This window comes from Petaurus breviceps, unplaced genomic scaffold (assembly GCF_028583685.1).
Source record: "Petaurus breviceps papuanus isolate PSGF00001 unplaced genomic scaffold, PetGlider_PUasm1.0 90849, whole genome shotgun sequence".
NCBI lineage: Eukaryota > Metazoa > Chordata > Mammalia > Diprotodontia > Petauridae > Petaurus > Petaurus breviceps.
The window spans coordinates 17,274,298-17,295,941 of record NW_027187361.1 but is presented as its reverse complement, the minus strand read 5'-3'; the positions used below and the strand labels follow the sequence as shown (position 1 = coordinate 17,295,941).

The 21,644-nt window shown below is 40.8% G+C and overlaps 1 protein-coding gene across 1 annotated transcript in view; it reads right to left on the bottom strand.

Annotated features, from left to right (window-relative positions):
- Positions 1-21,644, bottom strand: part of SLC9A7 (solute carrier family 9 member A7) — a 193,044-nt gene that overhangs the window by 102,357 nt on the left and 69,043 nt on the right. The window contains exons 2-3 of the mRNA XM_069072933.1: positions 11,696-11,895; positions 2,166-2,243 (exon numbers count right to left, since the gene is read on the bottom strand). Of these exons, the coding sequence (XP_068929034.1) occupies positions 2,166-2,243; positions 11,696-11,895 (278 nt within the window). The remainder of the gene's footprint in view (positions 1-2,165; positions 2,244-11,695; positions 11,896-21,644) is intronic.

The following is a 21,644-nucleotide window of genomic DNA, read 5'->3' as shown; positions in this document are numbered from 1 at the left end:
GACAACCTGGAGAGCCAGGAAGACCTGCGTTCTAGTGCTGCTTCTGAAACATGCTGGCTCTGTGACCCTGGACAAGTCACTTCAACTTTCAGGTTCTAGGTGACACTATTATTAAGTTGTGGAAAGAGTGTCAAGCTGTATTGGTGGAAGGAGTGTGCTCACCTGGGAGTTCCCTATACCAGTGAAATCTCAGGTCTAGTTCTCGGTCTCTATGAATTTGATCATATACACCTATGTATGCACAAAAAATATACCCGCACATGCACCTCATTTATAATACACATATACACCACAATTCATATATGTATACACATACATAAAGAGCTATGCAATGCACACCATATGCATACATGCATGCACACACATACCCACACAGTGTACATCATACATACATATATATATATACACACATCTATATACCAACACATCACACAACACCCCCCACATAGATACCATATACACATATTTGTATATGTACACACATGCACACCACACATACAATGCTTATACATGCCACACAACAAACACGTACCACACGTGTGTACATACATATATATCTATACAACACATATACACATACACACCCCCATAACTATACATACATGTGTGTATACACACCTACCCACATATCACAACATATACATATGTGTATGCACACATATACCCCACAATGCATGTACCATATATACATGTGCATATAAACATATACCACAATACAGATATGTATACAACACAACTATACACACATGCCAATACACATATAAGCACACTCACAACACCCATACACACGGCACATTTGTACACACATGTACACACATCATATACACACATGTATGCCCACACACATACCACAACACACATTTATGTGTACACCTCTATGCCTATACGTACATATATGGATGTGTTTATACATGTATATTTTAGAACACTCCACATCCATTAACAAATCTCAGCTGAATGAGAACCTCACTAACAAATGCTCTCTCCAGGTGGAGAAGGATTTTCCATAACATAATGAATGTTTCTCAGATGTAGTGACGTGAAGGACCACGGAGCTGCAGAAGGACCACGGCTGACCCCCAAAAGACGAGAGATTACTTTTTAGCAGTCCACCTAGCACAGAACTCTAGAGGAGCTGGCAGCCAAGGGGTTAAGTCTGCTCGAAGCCGGAGACTGCCAACAGAACTGGCTGCATGTGCAGGTGCTCCTCAGTCCACAAGAATGTTGTTGAGCTCCCCGGGCAGCCAACAGTTCACATCCTGGGGGGTGGCTCAGAAGGACTTCCTGTAGCCCTTTGCCAGAAAAGACTGATAAAACAAGGCCTAGGTCTGTTCCTCCAAGGGATCCTGCTGAAGGAAACTCTCTAATCTTTGCACAGGCTTTAGAGTTAGGAAAAAAAGTCACAGACCTTCCACACCCGCTCAGCCCCCTTTCCCCTCTAGCCTCTCTTCAATGTCCTCCCTCAAGAAAAGGTGTGTGGTGAAGTGAGCAGAGCCAGGAGAAGGATGCACCCAGTAACAGCAATACTGTCTGATGAGGAACTGTGGGTGTCTTAGCTGTTCTCAGCAATATAATGACCCAGGACAATTCTGAAGGACTCATGATGAAAAACTCTCCCTACCCCACAGAAAGAACTGAAGGAGTCTGAATGTAGATTGAAGCATACTTTTTAAAATTTTAATTATGCCTGGGTTTGGTTTTTTTGGTCTGCATTTTCTTTTGTAACACGTCTAACATGGAAATGACTGCATGATTGCACTTGTATGATCGATATCAAATTGCTTGGTTTCTCAAGGAGGGGGGAGGGAAGAAAGGGAGGAAGAGAATTTGGAACTCAAAATCCTAAAAATTGAAGGTTAAATATTTTTGTTTACATGTAATTGGAGAAAAAAAATCCTCAGAAAAAGAGAAAAGGTTGTGTGTAAAACAATAGCTTTAATTCAACTTTCCACAATTCCCAGAGACCCCTCACAGTAGGAATAATCAGATTTTGAGGTATAAATAATCAGATCTCAGGTTACTTGGCTGAAATACACTGCTAATCACTTGGCTGCATTTACTGAGTAATCACTGGGTGGTATATAAGAGTATAAGGGAAATAAGACTACTCCGTAGCAGATTTTTACAGGAGATATTCCACGCTTCAAATGATTAAAACCTCTTACCTTCTTTAAACTATATCCAGCATGAAAAATAATTGGAGGCAGCAAAATGTTGAAAAATACTTCCGGATCAAAAGTTACCTAAAAAGGTTAAAGAAAAGGAAATTCATTAAAACACATTTGCATAATTCATTTAATATTTCAATAAACATTTATTCAGTAATGATTTTCAGGGTACTGAGAATAAGAACATTAATGTGGACAACCACTGACTTGAACAGCAGCAGCCGTCAGAGAAGAGAGAAGCAGATGAGCCCTCTTTCTTCCATCCTTCTTGTATCTTTGCCATCCAATCCTGAAGCATCACTTTAGTACTTAAGCTGTGATAATTAGATTCGGTTTTGACAATTCACTGAAAGTGCTTTCCCAAAGTGCTTTCACTCATAAGCCACTGAACAAACTCCTAGGTCTCATTATATTGGTCCAAATATAGGTCACCCCAATGGGTTTCGCTCCTTTCTCCCTTTCCCAAATTTGCTCCTAAGTCTCTAGATTTCTCCTCCATTTCCCAGCAGCCTGCTCACCCTGAAAAATGCCTGTCTCTGTGGCCTTCTAACCATGAAAGATCCCTCCACCTCTCTGGCCCCCTCCTAAGACTGGGGATTTCCCCTTGGAACCTCCATTTTGAGGAGGTGTCCAACTCACTCTTTCATTCTTCTCTGAGTTCTTCTCCTGGCTCTAAGGACTTTCCCACTGGGATCCCATACCCCCTGCTTTCCCACCTCTTCAGTTTCCTTTTCTGTTGTGTTCCCCCACTGACATTTCACTTCCATGAGATGAGGGGCTGTTTTTTTTTCTTGCATTTGTTTCATTTTCAGTGGTTAGAACAGTGCCTAGCAAACAGGAAGAACTTTAGAAACACTTGACTTGATTTGTTGATTTTGAAGGTAAAAATGATTGCATATAGGTAAACATGAAACATTTTTAAAAATCCCACCAATTATAAGTCACAATGAGGTTTTATATAGACCCGATTTGGTGGGGAAAGTGTGGCACCTGTTTAGAGCAGAGCAATATAACCAAAGAAAGAGAATAAGCACTGACACAGCTCCTACTATGCGCTGCTTTCCAAACACGACCTCATTTGTTTCTCACAATAACCCTGTGCGGTAGGTGCTATAACTTTCCTCATTTTACAGATGAGGAAACTGAGGCAAACAGGTTAAGCAACTTGCCCAGGATCACTAGTAAATGTCTGAGGCTCAGGTCTTCCTGCCTCTAGGTCCAGGACTGTCCACTGCACCCTCAAGTATCAGAAGTGACCCTCAGAAAGACCACTACAGAGCACAGGGCTCCCCACTGAAAAGCTGTTTTCTAGGTGTGGAGTCCTTTGACCCTGTAGTTTGGGGTTTCTTTACAGTATCTAGATCACAGTTGTTTGTGGCAACTACTAATGTCATCACTGACATAAATACACACACACACACACACACACACACAACTAAAACAGAGAGTGAATCAGAGTAGAATAATGGACTTCTGGGAATTTTCCCAAGACCAAGGCTTGGTGCCCAGTCTCAGCTCTTCAGCCAGGAGCTGACAAGTGCCCAAGGGCAGGGCAGACAATCTTCACCTGAGGCATGGGATAGGCTGGACTGAAATCACTGAGCTATTTGAAATGGAAAACTCACTCAAGAACCATTAGAAAGCAGTGCCTTCTTATTATCTCCAGTAAAGGTTTGTAGACTTTCCAAGCTTGCTTAAATCTTCCAGGTATGCAGAATAATTCCCACCTGTTAACACAATTATTTTCCTTTTAGAACCTGGAAGTTTAGGGGGCAGCTAGGTGGTGCAGTGACTAGAACACTGGCCCTGGAGTCAGGAGGACTTGAGTTCAAATCCAACATCAGACACTTAACTCTTACTAGCTGTGTGACCTTGGGCAAGTCACTTAACCCCAATTGCCCTGCCCTCTCCATTCCAAAAAGGGAAAAAAAAGAAACTGGAAGTTTAAATTTATTAATCTGAGAAGCTACAGAGTTTACTCATATTAGACACCCCTCCATTTCACTTAGAGTGTCATTCTTATGCATATGTAATTGGGTAAAATAATTTCCTTTTCAAAAAGCTTATTTATTTTTAGTTTTCAACATTCACTTCCATGGTAAAATAATTTCTAAGCATTTCCTTTGCTCCGTCTTCATTTGTTGTGATTTCTCCCCTTTTATTTTTGATACTGCAGTCTGGGTTCCCTCTCTTTCTTTTGATTAGACTAATGGATCAACCATTTTACTGGGTTTTGTAAAAACAGCTTCAAGTTTTATTTATTAATTTAATACGGTTGCTTTTTCTTCCAGGTTTGTTCATCTTTCCCTGATTCGAGAATTTCTCTTTGTTTTAATGTGTTGGTTTTCTCAGTTCATTCACTCGAGCCTTTATTTTTGTGCTGTACTTCTGGGGATGCATAAGGCAAAAGGTGGCTTCACCCACATGGTCCCACGCCTCAGGCTCGGGCACTTGTCAGCTCCTGGCTGCAGAGCTGAGACTGGGCACCAAGCCCCCGTCTTGGGACAATTCCCCGAAGTCCCTTATTCTACTCTGATTCACTCTCTGCTTCAGTTGTCCATACACCCTTTACCCTTACTCAGTAAACTCTGCTGGCTTTCTATCCATATCAAATGAACTCTGGCAGCTTGCTATGAGATCAAATAGGATGTCCTTTTTCTGGCATTTCACAAGCTCCATAACTTGAGCCCTGCCCACTACTCTGACCTTCTCATGCTTCATTCCTGCACATTCTATGACCCAGTCACTCCAGCCTTCTTGCTTTTCTTATCATGACCCATCTCCCATCTCCAAAGTTTCCCACTGGCAGCTCCTCATGCCTGGAATGCTTTTTTTTTTCACTTACGTTTCTCAGCCTTCCTGGCTTCCTTCAAAATTCAGCACAAATTATTAATAATACCATCTGAAGCCAATCTTCTAATGTCACAACATGGCAAGAGAGGATTAATCATCTTGAACATGACACTGACCAAAGGTCTTTTTCTCATAGTAGTTCAGTTGAGTCTTGGGCTAAATATAGTGGGGTCTGACACAGAGGGCAAGTATATTTGAGTCATGCATTTCTGATTGTATCCCAAAGTTTAAATGATCACATGATTTCAGGCCCAAATCAAAAGAGACAGTGTGTACATGGCAGAAACAGTGCTGGGCCTAGAGTTGGGAAGAATTAAGTTTAAAACATTTATTATTTGAGTGACACACTGTGCATGTAACTTGACCTCTCTTGGCCTAGGTAACTTGTTTATAAAATGGGGGATAATAACTGTAACACTCATCTCACAGGACTATTGAGGGTCTATGTATATGGAACACTTAGAAAACCTTAAAGTACTACATAAATGATAGCTTTAAAAATTGTTATTATAATTCAATATCAAACTTGGCCTCAGTAGCTAAGTCCTGTCAATTCTGGGGGCAGCGAGGGGGGCACAGTGGATACAGTGCTGGGCCTAGAATCAGGAAAACTCACCTGCCTGTGTTTAAATCTGGCCTCAGACACTTCGTAGCTGCGTGACCCTGGGCAAATCACTTAATCCTACATGCCCCCGTTTCCTCATCTGTAAAATGAGCAGGAGGAAGAAACAGCCAACCACCCCAGTATTTGCCAAGAAACCTCCAAATGGTGTCATGAAGGTGTATGAATGAACAGCAACCACCACACCTTCCCTCACCTACTACAAGAGCCTCCTAATTAGTCTTTCATCTTTCCAATACATCATCCACAAAGAAGCCAAAACGATATTCCTGAATCACAGGTCTGTCCACATCCTCTGTCTGTCAAAGAGACCTGCCGGCTCCCTCCTGACTCCAAATCAATACAAACGCTCCTGTCGGACATCTGAAGCTCTCCCAAATCTGGCTCCACCTGCTTTCTGAACTTATTGCATGTACATGACTCCCCTTCCTGCCCTCCACATTCATGCCAGCCTTTCCTAGTTGCTTTTCCTCACTCATGACTCTCCATCTCCCATCTCCACACCTTTGCCCAGGCTGTGTCCCTCACGCCAGGAATGCACTCTCTTCTCAACCTCTCTTAGTTGAATTTTCTTCAAAGCTCAGTTTCAGCCTTTCTTGGTCTCCCCACATCACCTTCTATGCATTTTGTATTTACTTATGTGACTACTTATTGTGTATTTGCTTGTATCACAGTCCAGCCTGATGGAACCCAGGCTGCTGGTGGGTGGAAGACTTTTTTCACTTAGTGCCCCCACTCAGTTTACCAGACAATGCTTGAACAGAGATGACTCTGCCTGCTGACTGAGGGACTTCTGTCCCAAAAGCACCTTAGGCTATGAAGCTGATGCAGGAATGGGGATGGGGACAGGGCTCCTGGACACAAGCAGAAGCTCCATTGGTTGTTTCAACAGTCACTCAGGCTGTGCGCACATGCCAGTGCAGCTGGTATCTGCCTCTCCTGACTGGCTTCAGCCTTCAGAACAGTACACTCATTCCCAGTAACTTATACATGACCATTTTCAAGTAGCTTTTAGCTGTAGGATGTAATTTGTAACTCAGAACAGTCATATTAATAATGCAAAGGTTACCTTCGACTGCAAAACCCTATGAAATTATGTTCATGTGCATGTATATATTCCACAATTTAAACATTTTTTAGTCCAAACTTGTTATTTCATCCATGAAGGAAACTCCTGGTAAGGGAACTCCTGGTGATGAAACTCCCTCTTCCATTATAGATGGAACTGTCACTGCTGTAAAATGCAGTCTTAGAAGTTGCTTGGAACATGAGGTTAGGCCACTAGCCCCTCATTTAATCAGCTGAGCACGTATCAAGGCTTGCTTCTAGCCAGGGACAGGGCTAACAGCACGTGATGACAAAAGGAACCAGGGAGGGAGGAAGCATTTAACAAGCAGTTATTGTGTGTTGGACACCGAGGTAATGCTTGACAAGTATCATTTTATCTTCCTAATAACCCTAGGAGGAAGGTGCTCTTGTAATCCCATTGACAAATGAAGAAACAGAAGCAGACGGAGGTTAAGTCACTGTGTTCCAATTTGAACCCTCGTCCTTCTTGACTAGCTGGGGAAGTAGTGGTGCAGTGGACAGTGCCGAGCCTAGAGTCAGGAAGACCTGCATTCCAATCCAGCCTCAGACACTTACTAGCTGTGTGACCCTGGACAAGTCACTTCACCCTGTTTGCTTCCGTTTCTTCATCAATAAAATGAACTAGAGAAGAAAATGGCAGACCAGTCCAGTATCTTTGCCAAGAAAACCCCATGAGGAGTTGGTCAAGACCGAAATGACACAACAACTTCCTGCTTCCAGACCACGTGCTCCATCAATCATAGTGTAGATGGCTCTTTGACAAAGAAGGGCAAAAACACATAAAAAACAAAAACCGAACAAACAAAACTTGCCCTCGAGTATCTCACATATTAAGAGGAGAAAAACCAGTTAGCGTGTGTCAGACGCAGGGCTTGAACTCGGATTCCTCTGAGTGCTGGTTCTTGATCCACCATGCTGCCCTGCTTCTCACCAAACAGCACTAACCGTACCTAGGTCTGGATTCCACTGTATTTAACGCAAATGCTAAAAAGAGCAGAGTGCCTTAGGTTTGGGGAAGATTAGCACTGAGCTATGTTACTTTAGGAAAGCCCAGGACTCTTTCCTCCAACCTCTTCCTACATAAGGCAGAAAAGAAGCAAAGTGTTTTACACATTTAAATATCAAACAATAAGAGTGCATATTTACACAAAGGCTTATACTGTTCTCCCAAAATGTACTGCTTAAATTATCTCTCTGTTGGATATTCTCTCTCCCCCTCAACTCCTTAATATTCATATTCAAAACACAAGATTTTAATTACTGACAGAACTTTCTTTTCTTTTCTTTTCTTTTTTTTTTTTTTGCTTTTTGGAGGGGAGAAGGCAGGGCAGTTGGGGTTAAGTGACTTGCCCAAGGTCACACGGCTAGTTTTTTGGTGTGTGCTAAGAGTCTGAGGCTGAATTTGACCTCAGGTCCTCCTTTACTCCAGGGCCAGTGCTCTATTCACTCTGCCACCTGACAGAACTTTCTAAAAATCTTTCCAACATCTTTGTGAATCCTCTCTACAACATCCCAGTAATACAAACATATTTTTTGTATCTCTTTAAAGCACACCTACAAAATTTGTTGTTGTTCAGTTGTATCTGACTCTTATGACCTCACTTGGGGGTTTCTTGGCGGACGTACTGGAGGGGTTTGCCATTTCCTTCTTCAGCTTGTTTCACAGATAAGGAAACTGAGACAAACTGTCTTCAGTCACACAGCTAGTAAATGATTAAGGACAGATTTGAATTCGGATCTTCCTGATTCCAGTCCCAGCTCTCTATCTACTGCACCATCTAGCTGCCTGTAAAAATACCAAAACATAGATCCTCATTCTGTTGCCTGTTTTACCACAAAGAATTACGCCCCCACCACTTCCAACCAGATTACTTCTCTCCCCTATAACAAGTGCAATTTGTCAGGGTCCTGTGATCTCTGACAAGTGTGGGAACAGTAATAACAGCTGTTACTGACCCTGACACAGACTGATCACTGACCAGCCCTTCAGGATTCTCCGTGCCCAAGACCTCAGGCAGCGTCACAGCTTGGCCTAAGCATGCAAGATGTCCCCAGGGTCACACAGTAGCCCGGTACCCAGACAAAAACACTCAATGTTAGAATACAGCCACACTGAGCCATGAATGGATCTCACATGGCTCCCTACTCTCCCTCCTTCAAAAACAATCAGCTCTACCTCAGAAGCATCTAATAGGCTAACCTAGAAACACTAGCGAATGAGTCCTAATTCTCTCAGCTTGTGTGTATTGACTTCAGCCTCTGTACCCTCCTCAGGGGTATGGGCAGCAGCTGCTGCCTTCCCACTCCCATGACTCAACAGCCTTGCCTTCATTATTGTGGTATCACAATCAATAACAACAGCACTTCCCAAGAGTCATTTAAACAGATGCATTACTTAAACTAGCATAAAAATTTAACACTTGGTCCTTGTTAGAGAGGAAAGACTAAAAAACTGAGTTCATAGAACTCCAGGGTGAGTAGCTTTCTCTTTAAAAACAAAAAATAGAAAAACGTTGTATATAGTTTATTGATTTTTTTCCCCACTGGAAGGACTATTTAGTGCTATTTTTTTAAGATCAAAGAACCAATTACTACTGGGACACAACATGATATGACTTAAACCTTAAATCTTCATAGGTACTCCATTCACTGACTAGCACAGTGTCTTACAAAAAGCAATTATTTTACCACTTTTTAAGTCACTAGGTCAAAAAAAGTACTTATTAAGAACACCTTACTACGTTCTAGTTACTGTACTAAGCCCTGGGGATAAAAAGGTACAAACATGGTCCAAAAACTGGTCCCTGCCTTCACATTCTAACATTATTCTACATGGGGTCCCACAAGTGTCACTAGATGGCCAAAGGTCTGGAACACAAATAAAGGTTAAGAATCCCTGGTCAAAGGGAATCTAGGAAGAGGGACCAGCCTGCCCCTGCTGTTCCCTCTCCACAGCTAAGACAAGACTGAGAATTATTGGCCACTAGAGAATTCATACCTTGGTTGAGGGTGGTGGTAGGGTGGGGGGACACAACTTTTTGCAAAAAGCAATGGACTCTGTTTTAACAAATCTGTACCGCTTGCTTCCCCTGATAATCATTAATGTAGAGAAACAAAAACCAAAAGCAGCCTTCCCTCAGAATGATTCAGCCACTTATGTCAACTGAAAAGAGGTGGGACAGAGAGGCCAAGGGAGAAGTTTGGGTTAAGAATATAATAAGACAAATTCTCTGCCTTCATTTATACCAAAGACTTAGCCGACATTAAGCCATTGACAACAACCACCCACGGAGCTTCTCCTAGAGCATCTTGTAAACATCAAAGAGGGACAGAAAGTGATCCTAGAAATAGTTTGGTCCAATCCCCTTTCTATAGACAAGAAAAAGGAGGTGCAGAAGTAAAGGAATGTGTTCCAAGTTACATAGTTTATGGCAGAACTGAGATTAGAACTTAATTCACCTAATTCTCAATCTAGTGGTCTTTCCATGGCAAATACTGTTGAATGAATTTGCTGAATAAAGGGAAAAATAAAAATAAAGTTAGTGCTATGATTTCATTAATATAGGGAACTCCTGATGAGGTAACTCCCTTTAATAATGTGGACTATCAGGGCAGCTAGGTGGCACAGTGAATAGAGTGCCCACCCTAGAGTCAGGAGGATCTGAGTTCAAATCAAGCCTCAGACACTTAACACTTACTAGCTGTGTCACCTTGGGCAAGTCACTTAATTCCAATTGCCCTGCCCTCCAAATAGCAAAAAAAAAAAAAAATGTGGACTATCACTTTCTCTGCAATTCATAACCTTAGAGAGATGTCCAAGAGCCCTAAGAAATAAGAAGGGCCACATGACTTGTCAAGGGACACAGAGTCAACATAGGTCAGAGGCAAGATATAACCCTGGTTTTCTGGGCTCCCAGGCTGACTCTCTATCCACTATGCCTTGATGCCTCCAAATGAATGAATGAATGACAAAACCCCAAAATCTTAATTTTCCAACTTCAAATATCACAATTTAATTTAATTAATCAAATAAAAGCAATTTAATCTCATTTTCCTGGACAGAAATTCTTAACAATAAATCTGCATTCCACTTGAAGCCAGGTTTACAAGGGAGAAGAGGAGAAAGAGAGGGAGAAACAAAAAGAAAGAGACAAAGAAGGAGGGAGGAAGGGAGGAAGAATGGAAGGGAGGAGGAAAGGGAGGACACAAGGAAGTAAAGAAAGAAAAGGAAGAGAGGGAAGGGAGGAGGCAAGGGAAGAAAAGGGAGCAGAAGGAAGGAAGAAAAGAAAGGAAGGAAGGGAAAGAAAGAAAGAAAGAAAGAAAGAAAGAAAGAAAGAAAGAAAGAAAGAAAGAAAAGAAAGAAAGAAGGAAGGAAGGAAGGAAAGAAAGAAAGAAAGAAAGAAAGAAAGAAAGAGAAAGAAAGAAAGAAGGAGGGAGGGAGGAAAGAAGAGAGGGAGGGAGGAAGGATAACAAATAGCAAGTGATGGATTGACTTAGAATAGAGTCTGTAGGATTAGCATCCATACCAAGAAAAGGCTCAAATATATAGGTGTTAGCTTTCTCATCAACACTTAAAAAGACTACAGAGAGAGAATAGTACAGTAGAAAGAGTATTGGATTTGGAGTTACAACATGTAGGTTTAAATCTTGGCTCTGCTAATTACTACCTTGTGACCTTTGGCAAGTCACTTAACCTTTGTGGACCTCAATTCTTCACCTGCAGTTGGAAGGAAGGCTACATATAGAGTAAGGAAGACCTGAGTAGTAGTAGTAGTAGTAGTAGTAGTAGTAGTAGTAATAAAAGAAATAAGGGGATTCCATTGGATGTCCTCTAAGTTCCCTTTCAACTTTTAAATTCTGATCCTATGATCCTAAATCCGAGGTTGGAAAAGCACGGCTGCTACATTCGATTCCACTTAGAGAAAGGCAAGGATCAATCACAACAATGAGTTTGCCGACTGACCTTTCTCAGCATGTCGTTCTGCTCAACGTTGTTGATCTTTCCGGGGCTAATTTCTCCCTTTAACGTATACTCAAAGAACTTCCCGCTGACGTTGACCAGCAGAGTACTGAATGGCCTGTCTTCCTGAGAACAGCTGAGAGACTTGTCATGGCCACTAGTAGCAGGGATGCCGTACCGAAGGATCACCCCAACAATGAGTCCTGAAATATAAGAAGGGGGGGGATACAGTCAGAGTCAAGCGGCAGAGAAATATCACATATGCAAGGGAGCACAGTCAAATGTTGAGTGTGTACTTCAGGATACAATCCAGTCTTTAAGGGGCAACAGTCAGTCAGTCAACAAGCATTTATTTAGTGCCCACTTTGTGTCAGGCTTAACATAATTCAACAAAGCTCTTTGTATGTCTCTACGCTTCTATCTTGACTGTATTATATTTGTACATATATAATACACAAATTGTATCCCTTCCTCTGCTACCTGAAAAATTCCTGGAAGCCTCCATGTAGCACAGTGTCGGACACACAACTTACACCAGTTGACGTTGGCTGAATCTCCTTCAATGCCCATTCTCAGTTAATGTCTGCCAAATCACACCATAGGTGCCATTTGTAAGTTAATCAAATCTTACATTTTAACGATGCTATGAAAGAGAAGTGCTTCCATTTCTTTCTCATATTTGGAAGTCTCTGTTTCTGTTCTATGGAGAGTGGGAAGGCTGAAGGAAGGGAAACAGCCTCAGTTGTGTCAAGACTATTCAGGCTAGCAACGACCAAATTACCCTTCTATTCCCACTGGCAACACTCCTACAAGATACTCATATGACTACCTGATCACTCGGACTACGCCCTCACATGTTTAATTGTCACCAGTGTCCTTTATATTGGTCACACTCCAGAAGAAAACAAGAAACAACCTCAGGGAAAAAAAGGATTCATTACACAGCTTAGTGAGCCCAAGCACTAACTGTCTCCCTCTGAAGATGTTACATAATTTAGCTGCCATGTTCATGGAACTATTCGACTGTCTACTTGGGGCCATCAATTGCTACTCCCCAGCTTTCCACATTTTCCATTTCCATTCCAAGTAGGATATACTTCCTTTAAGGAAAGATGATAGAAAAATAAAATACATAAAAATTAAAAATTAAATTAAAAAAGAATACAATTCTGAGGTGGGGTCCCACTGCTCAACAATTCACAGATGAATCAACTGCCCAAGCCACGCAAAGACTAAGTATGAAGAAACATAAATAACCAACAGGTACTTTCCACAATCCTGTCTAAATAGGAAAGCTTTAATCCTTTTAGTTCCTATTTTTTTGACAATACTGAAAGGCAAGATGGCAAAAGGACCTAATATTTCTTTTAATTTTCCACAAAGGTGAGTGCTTAAAATGGGACATATGTCATATGGTACAATAGCTTTCATCATCTTGGGCAAGTACTGAAGAGGGCAGGATTTGGAGTCAGGAAGACACCGAGTTCAAATCCTGCCTCACTCACTGCCACACCACTGTGTGGCCCTGGACAAGTCATTCTCTCAGTCTCAGTTTCTTCCTCTGTAAAATGGGAATAATACTTCAGAGTGTGCTGTTGTTGGGATCAAATAAATTAATATGTATAAAATCACTTTGTAAACTTTAAAGTATCATGAAAATGTTAACTGCTATTGCTGCCATCTAATTTAGTTATTTATTACAATTATCATGATGGCAACACCATCATTAAAATACTGAGAATCCCTTGGATGTGTGTATAAGTACATTTGGAAGTGACGAGGGAGGCAAAACACAGAATTAAGCTGATGCTTAGCAGAACTCAGGAAAGTAAAATATACTTACTACATGGGTGGTATCAAACTCAAATAGAAACAGATCCCTGCTAGTCACGTGGTGACTTAGAAAACTACAAATTAACATTATCTGTGTCCTATGGTATTCCTTGCTATTGTGTTAAACATTTCCCAATTGCATTTTAATCAGGTTCTAGCCACACACTAGGGAGTCTTTTGGCAATGAGTTTTCCACCTTTGTATGTTATTTTTCATTTTTTCAAGTTACTTTTTCAGTTGTCCTCAATACAAATAACTTGTACATGATAAACTGGTCGGGCCGTCTATTTACATGCTGATAAGCCTCACATAATCACCTTTCTTTATTCACCATAAGGAGGAGCAGCCTATGTATAGTTTGGAAAGACTTATTGGTTGCTATGAAATTTTAGTTAGGTACACAATTAAATTTGCATCTGTTGCTTTTAGATACCAACCATTTGCTTTAACATAATCTGCAACAAATTTATGGGGATAGGGATTTTACCCAAATGGATTCTAAAATGCCGATACTTATACTGTGGTGCCTTCCCGTCCAATTGTTATTCATTCTTCATAACTCAAGCCAACCTCTACCTCTTTAAGGGGCTGTCCCATCCCTCAACTATGCCCAGACAAAGCCCATCTTTGCCTTTCTGTGAAGCCCTAAAATTTAATTTACTCGACAGCTTCCTAACCCAGACTAAATTGTGGGTGAATATTTTAGCATATCAAAAGCACTCATTGGTGTGGGTGCATCCTTCACTAATGCATATGACAACCTTCACACACCTTCTCATCCAAGATAACCCTTGCTTGTGTTTTCCAATAAATCCTTCTTAGAGGTTCTGTGCAATGTACTGGAAGTGTTCTTAGTAGCTTAAGGGAATCGATCTGACAATGAGGCTATCCATTTGTCTCAATATGACCTGCCTTTCTGTTCCTGTTATATTTGTTCTCAATAATGTATTTTAAACCACCTCTTGCACGCCAATCACCATTGGCAACACACAGTAGTCTATATGATGCCAGCTGTACATCTTTCGATCGATGTTTGGATTATTTGTAATTTCTTCTTCCAAGATCATGATATTCTATGACTCGTGGCCGTGTAGGACTCCTGGGAGGGTGGTAGCAATCAAGGCAGTTTTGCTGTAGTAACGAGGCAGAGACCACTGAAAACAATGCAGAATTTCCCAAATGTAAGCAGCCCAATCTGCCTCCTGTCTGACTGCGGGCCCCAAATAACGTCCATCTCGAGATCCTACCTCAGATGTGCCAAACTCCATAGGCTGGCCATCCCATTTAATGTCATCATAATTCACCCTCATTTTGCTCCCCCTTTCAGCCATTGCAATTCAGTCAAGCTGGCCTTCTCTCAGCTCCTCACACACACTCCTTCCCTCTCCATGTCTCTCTACTGGATATTTCTCATACCTGGAATAACCTCTGGCTGGAATGGATTCCTTCCTTACCTCCCTCCCAGAGAACCCCTTTCTTCCTTGAAGACAAAGTTCTAAGTTGGTGACTTGTCTTCGCTCCCTAACTACGTTGAATTTAACTGTCTTGTATTCATTTGTATTTCTTCTCTTTATACTTATTTTATAGATATATGTGTCTCCTGTTAGATTGCAAACTCCCTGAGAGTAGGGATTATTTAACTCTCTGTTATACCCCCAGTACCCACTGCAGCACTTGGCACAGAGATGGCCTTTTAATTTACTGAATAAACAGTAGGCATTTTTAATCCACTTAGTTCTTTCCTATATGGTTGCTGGCCAATTTCTTGAGTAATCATGGATCTCATTAAGAATGCCCTGTAGTGTTCTGAGACTTGATGTTATCCATACAATAACAAACACAAAACACAGGGTGGGCCTCACCAAGTAGGGGGAATCTTTCTTCTCTCTGGACCTTACAGAGGATATTGTCAATGACAATGACAGACAACCAGATTAGAAGTTTTCCAAATAAATACAGGAGCCAAATGAGGATTCCCTCTTTCCTTCTGTTATTTGGCATACTTCTAGAAATGCTCTCCATAGTGATATGAAAAGAGAAAGAAACGCAAGGCATAAGCATTGGCAAAGAGAAATCAGAACTATTGCTATTTACTGAAGATATGATGGCTTACTTAAAATAATCCTTGACAATCAGCAAAGAAACTTAAACAACTGATTCAATAAAGTAGCATGATACCCCCCCCCCCAAATAGCATTTCTATATAACAACAACAAAATCTAGAAAGAAATACTAGAAAAGGAAGTACTATTCAAAACAACCACAAAAGGGGACACAGTGATGAACATCTTCAAACAAGCATCATCTCCATATTTTATGCCTGACTTGATGTTAGAAATCAGGAAAGGAGCTTACCTGAGTTATGACTATGGCTATAAATATCCAGGACTCATATGAACTAAATATATACACAAGATTGCTTTTATTTGTACAATAAAAAACAATGAGTTTTTCCATAGCCTGCCCATTCCCTTCTCATACTTTCATTAAGATACATGAGCATTTCTCATGAGAATAAATATGAGTATATTCCTACATACATGAGTATTTCCCTCTCACAAAAGCTTTATGAAGATGAGAAAGAAAGCACATGGGTTGAAGTCTTCTCAATCACCATCTTTGGAAATAATAAAATCTGTGATTCATTCCACTCTTTGGAATCTTCTGCACCTTGAGACATCTTGTAAAAACGACCTTTAAAAGCTTTCAAGATTGTCCCTGGCAGCATTGCTCTCTTCAAGAAGTACTTGGTCTGGTCCAGACATCCTTCCAGATTTTCTTTTCTAAAGCTCCATTTCAACAAAACAGTTGTTTGGGTGTTTAGATCCTAATGTGATGCCTCCACTGTCACTGATAAAGACAGATCTGTATGGAAACATGGATGCATATTTTCCTTTTTTCTCCTCTTCGTTGTCTTCTCATTTCATCTATTAGTCATTTTGGGGTTCGGTTCAGTGAACTTTCTGTTAAGCTTTCTAATAGACTTGTTTTTCTTCCATTGCTTTTCACTATTTTAAGAGGTAACATTCATTATAATCTCCCACCATCCTCTGTAATATACATATATATTGTATAATATATAATGTACCTTATGCAATGATATATAGTATAACTATAATGTATGGTATATGTAAATATAATATATACTATACATGATAATACATAATATGGATTGGGCCTCACTCAGTCTCGACTATTCAGAAGCCTTGTATCTACAGATGATACAGACTACACAATCAGCCACTCAGCAGCCCGATTCTAGTACTGATCCACGTGGAAGCTTCACTTGGTCACTGTTTCTGACCTGGGCTGCTTTGGCCTTCCACAGGCAGTGAAGCATCTCTCTGATCCCAGGGGCTCACCATGTTGGTGTCAGGTTTAATATGGACACCTCACTGGTTTAATTCTACGGTAGTTCAGAATCCACCAACCCCCCACTATCATCATGTGCCATCACACTTGGCCATAGCATTTTACAAATGAATTTGTATTCTAAACTAGTGTTGCCCTTGGCTGCTGTGTCCTTCCACTTGAAAAGAAATCAGGGTTTTTTTTTTCAAGCTAAAATGGTTTTGGACTCTTTTGGATTATTTATTGTGGTTCTACTTTATCTCAGTTAAGCTTGGCAGGAAATGATAGTAATCAAAATTCATATATTTGCTAACATATGAGTAATAATCTAATTTCATGGAAATTTTGACATTTACTAGAGCTGAATGATGACCCAGTCACACACAGAAAGCTACCACTTATATGACTCACATCAGGAACCTGCTCTGTGCTGTTAAGACAGACAGTTTCATCTTCTGGGATATTGTTTGGTGTTCATTGGGTCCAGCACCTTCCAAGTCTCTTTAGATACAAAGGTTCTGATTAGTCTACAAATATTTGACTTTTTGATTTTCAAACCTGAGCCCAGACTTTCTTCTTCCATGCTCTTGTAAGCACTGTCACTAAATATTAAAGTGAAGATCTTATGAAGTTATTGGTAGAATTTCTCTACCTCCTAATTCTCTGTAACAGATGTTGGCACATAAAGTGCAATTAACTTCAGAGTGGCCTTTTTTATTTATGCTCATCATAGTCACTAAGGGTAAGATGATCAAGGGACCAAGGAAATTCGGTTGCTTCTTGTCTTGGGGGAGCAAAATGAAAGCAACTCCACGGTCTCCTTTGTTGGACTATCCAAAGACAGCCTGTTACTTGGGTCTCACTTTCTCCATCTGTAAAAATGAGGAGGTTGGGCTAGACGACCTCTGAAATACCTTCCAACTGAAAAGGTATGATCACAAGGACTAAAACACTGTTAGAGGCTGGTCCTCACCCAGAAACTAAACTCTGTTAACAGAGAAGAGTCTCTGCAAGCAAGTTACTATCTTCCCTTATTTAGAGAAATTATCAGGAATCCCTATCCTCATCCTCCTCATCATATTTTGGTTTCTGGACTAATATCATGTACTGACAGTGAATGTAGGCAAGTCACTTTGTCTCTGGGTCTCACCTTTCTCATCTCTAAAATGGGGAGAATAATACTTATAGTAATGATAGCTTGCAGGGTTGTTAGGAAAAAATGTTTTATAAACTAAAGCATTAAATCTATATTAGCTATTATTTTTTGAGCTGCTACTGTGGTTGATCTTTTTAGTCCTCTCGAAATCTAAATTTTTATGATTTACCTATGATTTCTGTTAGATTTATGATTTATAATTCACCAGACACTTCAGATTTCTCTACCCCATTACCTACTTTTGAACATAATTTCATTAAGACAAAAATTCCAGCTAGATTCTGGCTATTTCAGGATTGTATTTTTGCAAAATGCTAAGGAATAAGAGAATTGGATGATCGTGAAGGTAGAAATACTCCTCCCTCCAAAAAAAAAAAAAAGAGGGAGAAAGTCAGGCTGCCTGAGCCTTGAGATATTGCTAATTTCTTAATAGAATCTTTTTGCGGTTGTTGCTGTTCAGCTGTTCAGTCATGTCTCTTTATGACCTCATGGACCATAGCACACACATCCGGCTCTTCTGTCTTCCAATATCTCTTGAAGTCTGTCCAGACTCATGCCCCGTATTTCCATGACACTATCTATCCTTCTCATCCTCTGCTGTCCCCTTTCCTACAATCTTCCCCAACATCAGGGTCTTCTCCAACGGATTCTGTCTTCCCATTATTTGGCCAAAATATTTCAGCTTCAGCTTTGGTATTTGACTTTTCAGTGGATAGCCTGAATTAATTTCTTTAAGAATCGACTGATTTGATCTCCCCACTCTCCAAAGTCTTCTCCAACACTACAATTCGAAAGTGTTAATTCTGTAACACTTAGTTTTCCTTATCGCTTGACCATAAGTCAGGAAGTCTATCTGGGGGAGGAGCGGGATGTGGTCTAAAGAAAAGGGGAAAAAGTCTTTTTTAGAGAACACTGACACAGCACTTGGTGTTGGAGAAATGGTCATATCAGTAATCCTAAGGCACAGCAAGTTCCTCATCTTGCCCTCCTGCCACAATCCCAAGCAAAGAAGGTATCAAATGTCTATCTACTTGAGGGGAATTCCAAGAATATTTTTCACTGAGTAATCTAAAACCCCAAAGCTCTAAATTTTCCAGTATAGCTTTAAGCATAATCAAATGCATTATGAGCCATAACGAATATCACTTTTGTGAGACCCACCATGATCTCTTAGTACAACTTGCCATCTCTTACAGTTTCCATAGACACATTTGAACCCCCAACTGCATTCTGTTAGGGCAGCTACACAGTACAGTGGATAGAGTGCTGGGGCCTTGGGTCAGGAAGACTAAAATTCCTGAGTTCAAATCTGGTCTCAGACACTTATGGGCTGTGTGACCCTAGCCAGTCACTTCACCCTGTCCATTTCAGTTAGCTGAAGAAGGATATGGCAAAACCACTCAAGTATTTCTGCCAAGAAAACCTTAAATGAAGTCACAAAGAGTCAGACATGACTGAAAATGACTGAACAACAATTGCATTTTACAATGCCTACTAGGATAGAATCCACAGAAGTGAAAGATACCATGCAAAAATGTTCTATTGTTTTTTATTTCCCTTTTAAAAATCCTCAACACCACCAAAAACTGAATTCAGGGCTGGTGACAGACAGCAGAGGCCAGACAAAGAAACCACTGAACTACAAGAAAAGAAGGGAAGAAACTAACTGAAAGGCAAGCCTAGAGAAGAGGACATAGGGAATTACACTTAGCACTCTCAGCACCCATGGGCTAGGTCAAATGACCAAAGGACCAATGAAATTCCATTTCTTCTTGTCTTTGGGAATGCAATGAAACCAACTCCACAAACTCCTTGTTTGGGGTCTCCACAAAGAGAGCCTGTGAGCCTTGGCCTCACTTTCCTCTTCTGTAAAAATGAGGCCTCGATGACCTCTGAAGTCCCTTTAGATTCTAAATCTATGTTTATAAAAACTAAACCACTGCAGGGGGACAATCTTCATCCGGAAACCAAACATTCTAACAGAGAAAAGTCGTCTCCTCTTTGCCAAGGATTAAGTGCTCATAGCGCCCTGATACATAGTAGGTATTTAGTGCTTATTGATTTCATTTGTTCCCCCCACCTCAACTCCCAACTTTCCAATATCAGTTGAAAACCACAGAAGAACAAGAGGGCACAGAGGCATTGAAATACATCAGCTGTCCTGGTCACCTGGAATTTCTAGCCTTACTGCCAGGGAACAGTGGCAATAAAGCATAAGAAAGGTGCCAGGAGAGAGGACAACAGTTCAATTGTTGTCTTTAGATGCTAGATTGTTTCCTGTAGACAAAACATCACAGTCTGAAAAAGAACAAAAAAAGTGAGACACCAGGAAACCCACAAAATGAAGCCGAATACCAGGAGATGTTAAAGGTATTGTGTGATGTTCTGTCTTGCAAGATAAACACAGAGAGTCGATAAGTTTTCATCAGTCTTTTTTAGTTAATATTTTGCTGTAATTAAGAGCTTTGATACCCTACAATGATGGGGTACAGGCTCTGGGGAACCCCTCCGATTGAATCTTCCCCCTTGATGAGGCATTTGTTTGAGACCGCAAGCTTTTCATTATTACTAGGCCCAAATCTGTTACTCGTAACCTAGCCTAGGCCTCCATTGTCCAGCTACTTCCCACCCTTGATTCTCCCCAAATATCTATACCCAAATCTGTTACCCTTAAACTAGCCTGGCCCTCCATTGTCTCTCATCTCCAGGGAGCCTTCAGCTAATTCCCACCCTCAATCTCATTACTGGAGTCTGCCCTCACTTGACTCCTCCTGAAGACCCTCCCCAAACACCTCTAGACCACCCCTAGAGCCCTCCCACAACCTTTCTGTATATAAGACCCCATCTTGCCTCCATGACAAAAAAAAAAAAAGCAGAGGATTTTCTAGACTCGCTCTGTCAGATCATTCTGGCCCACTTGTCCAGTACAAGCGTCATAGATACGGGGCTCCTTACGAGTCTCCCCATTATGGTGAATCTTTAATAAACTCATGTCCTCCTGACCCTAGGGCCCCACCACCTAGCCTCCCCGAGGCTATTTTAGATAGTAACTAAACTGTTCTATGATGGCTGGGGTAGGGGAAACTGTCTGAACCTCTTTTCTTTTTTTAAACATTTTCACTTAACGTTTTGAGTTCCAAATTCTCTCCCTCCCTCCCTGAGATGGTAAGCAATCAGATATAGGTTATACATTTGCAATTATGTAAAATATGTCCATATTACTAATTTTGTACAAGAAGACTAAATAGAAAAAAAAGTGAAAGAAAGTGAAAAACATGTTTCAGTCTGCATTCAGACAATATCAGTTCCTTCTCTGGTCTGGAGGCAGATATATGCTTCATCATTGGTCCTTTGGAATTGTCTTGGATCATTGTATTGCTGAAAACAGCCAAGTCATTCACAATTCTGCATCAAACAATATTGTTCTTACTGTGTACAATGCTGAACCTCTTTTCCATCTACCATATTCCTTGTGTATCCCTTTCTTTTTCTCTTTCACTGTGCACAAGAGGCAGCTTAGATGGTACAGTAGTTAGTGCATTGAGCCTGAAGTCAGGAAGAAGTTTAAATCCAGCCTCAGGCACTTACAAGTTGTGGGACTCAGTTTTTGCT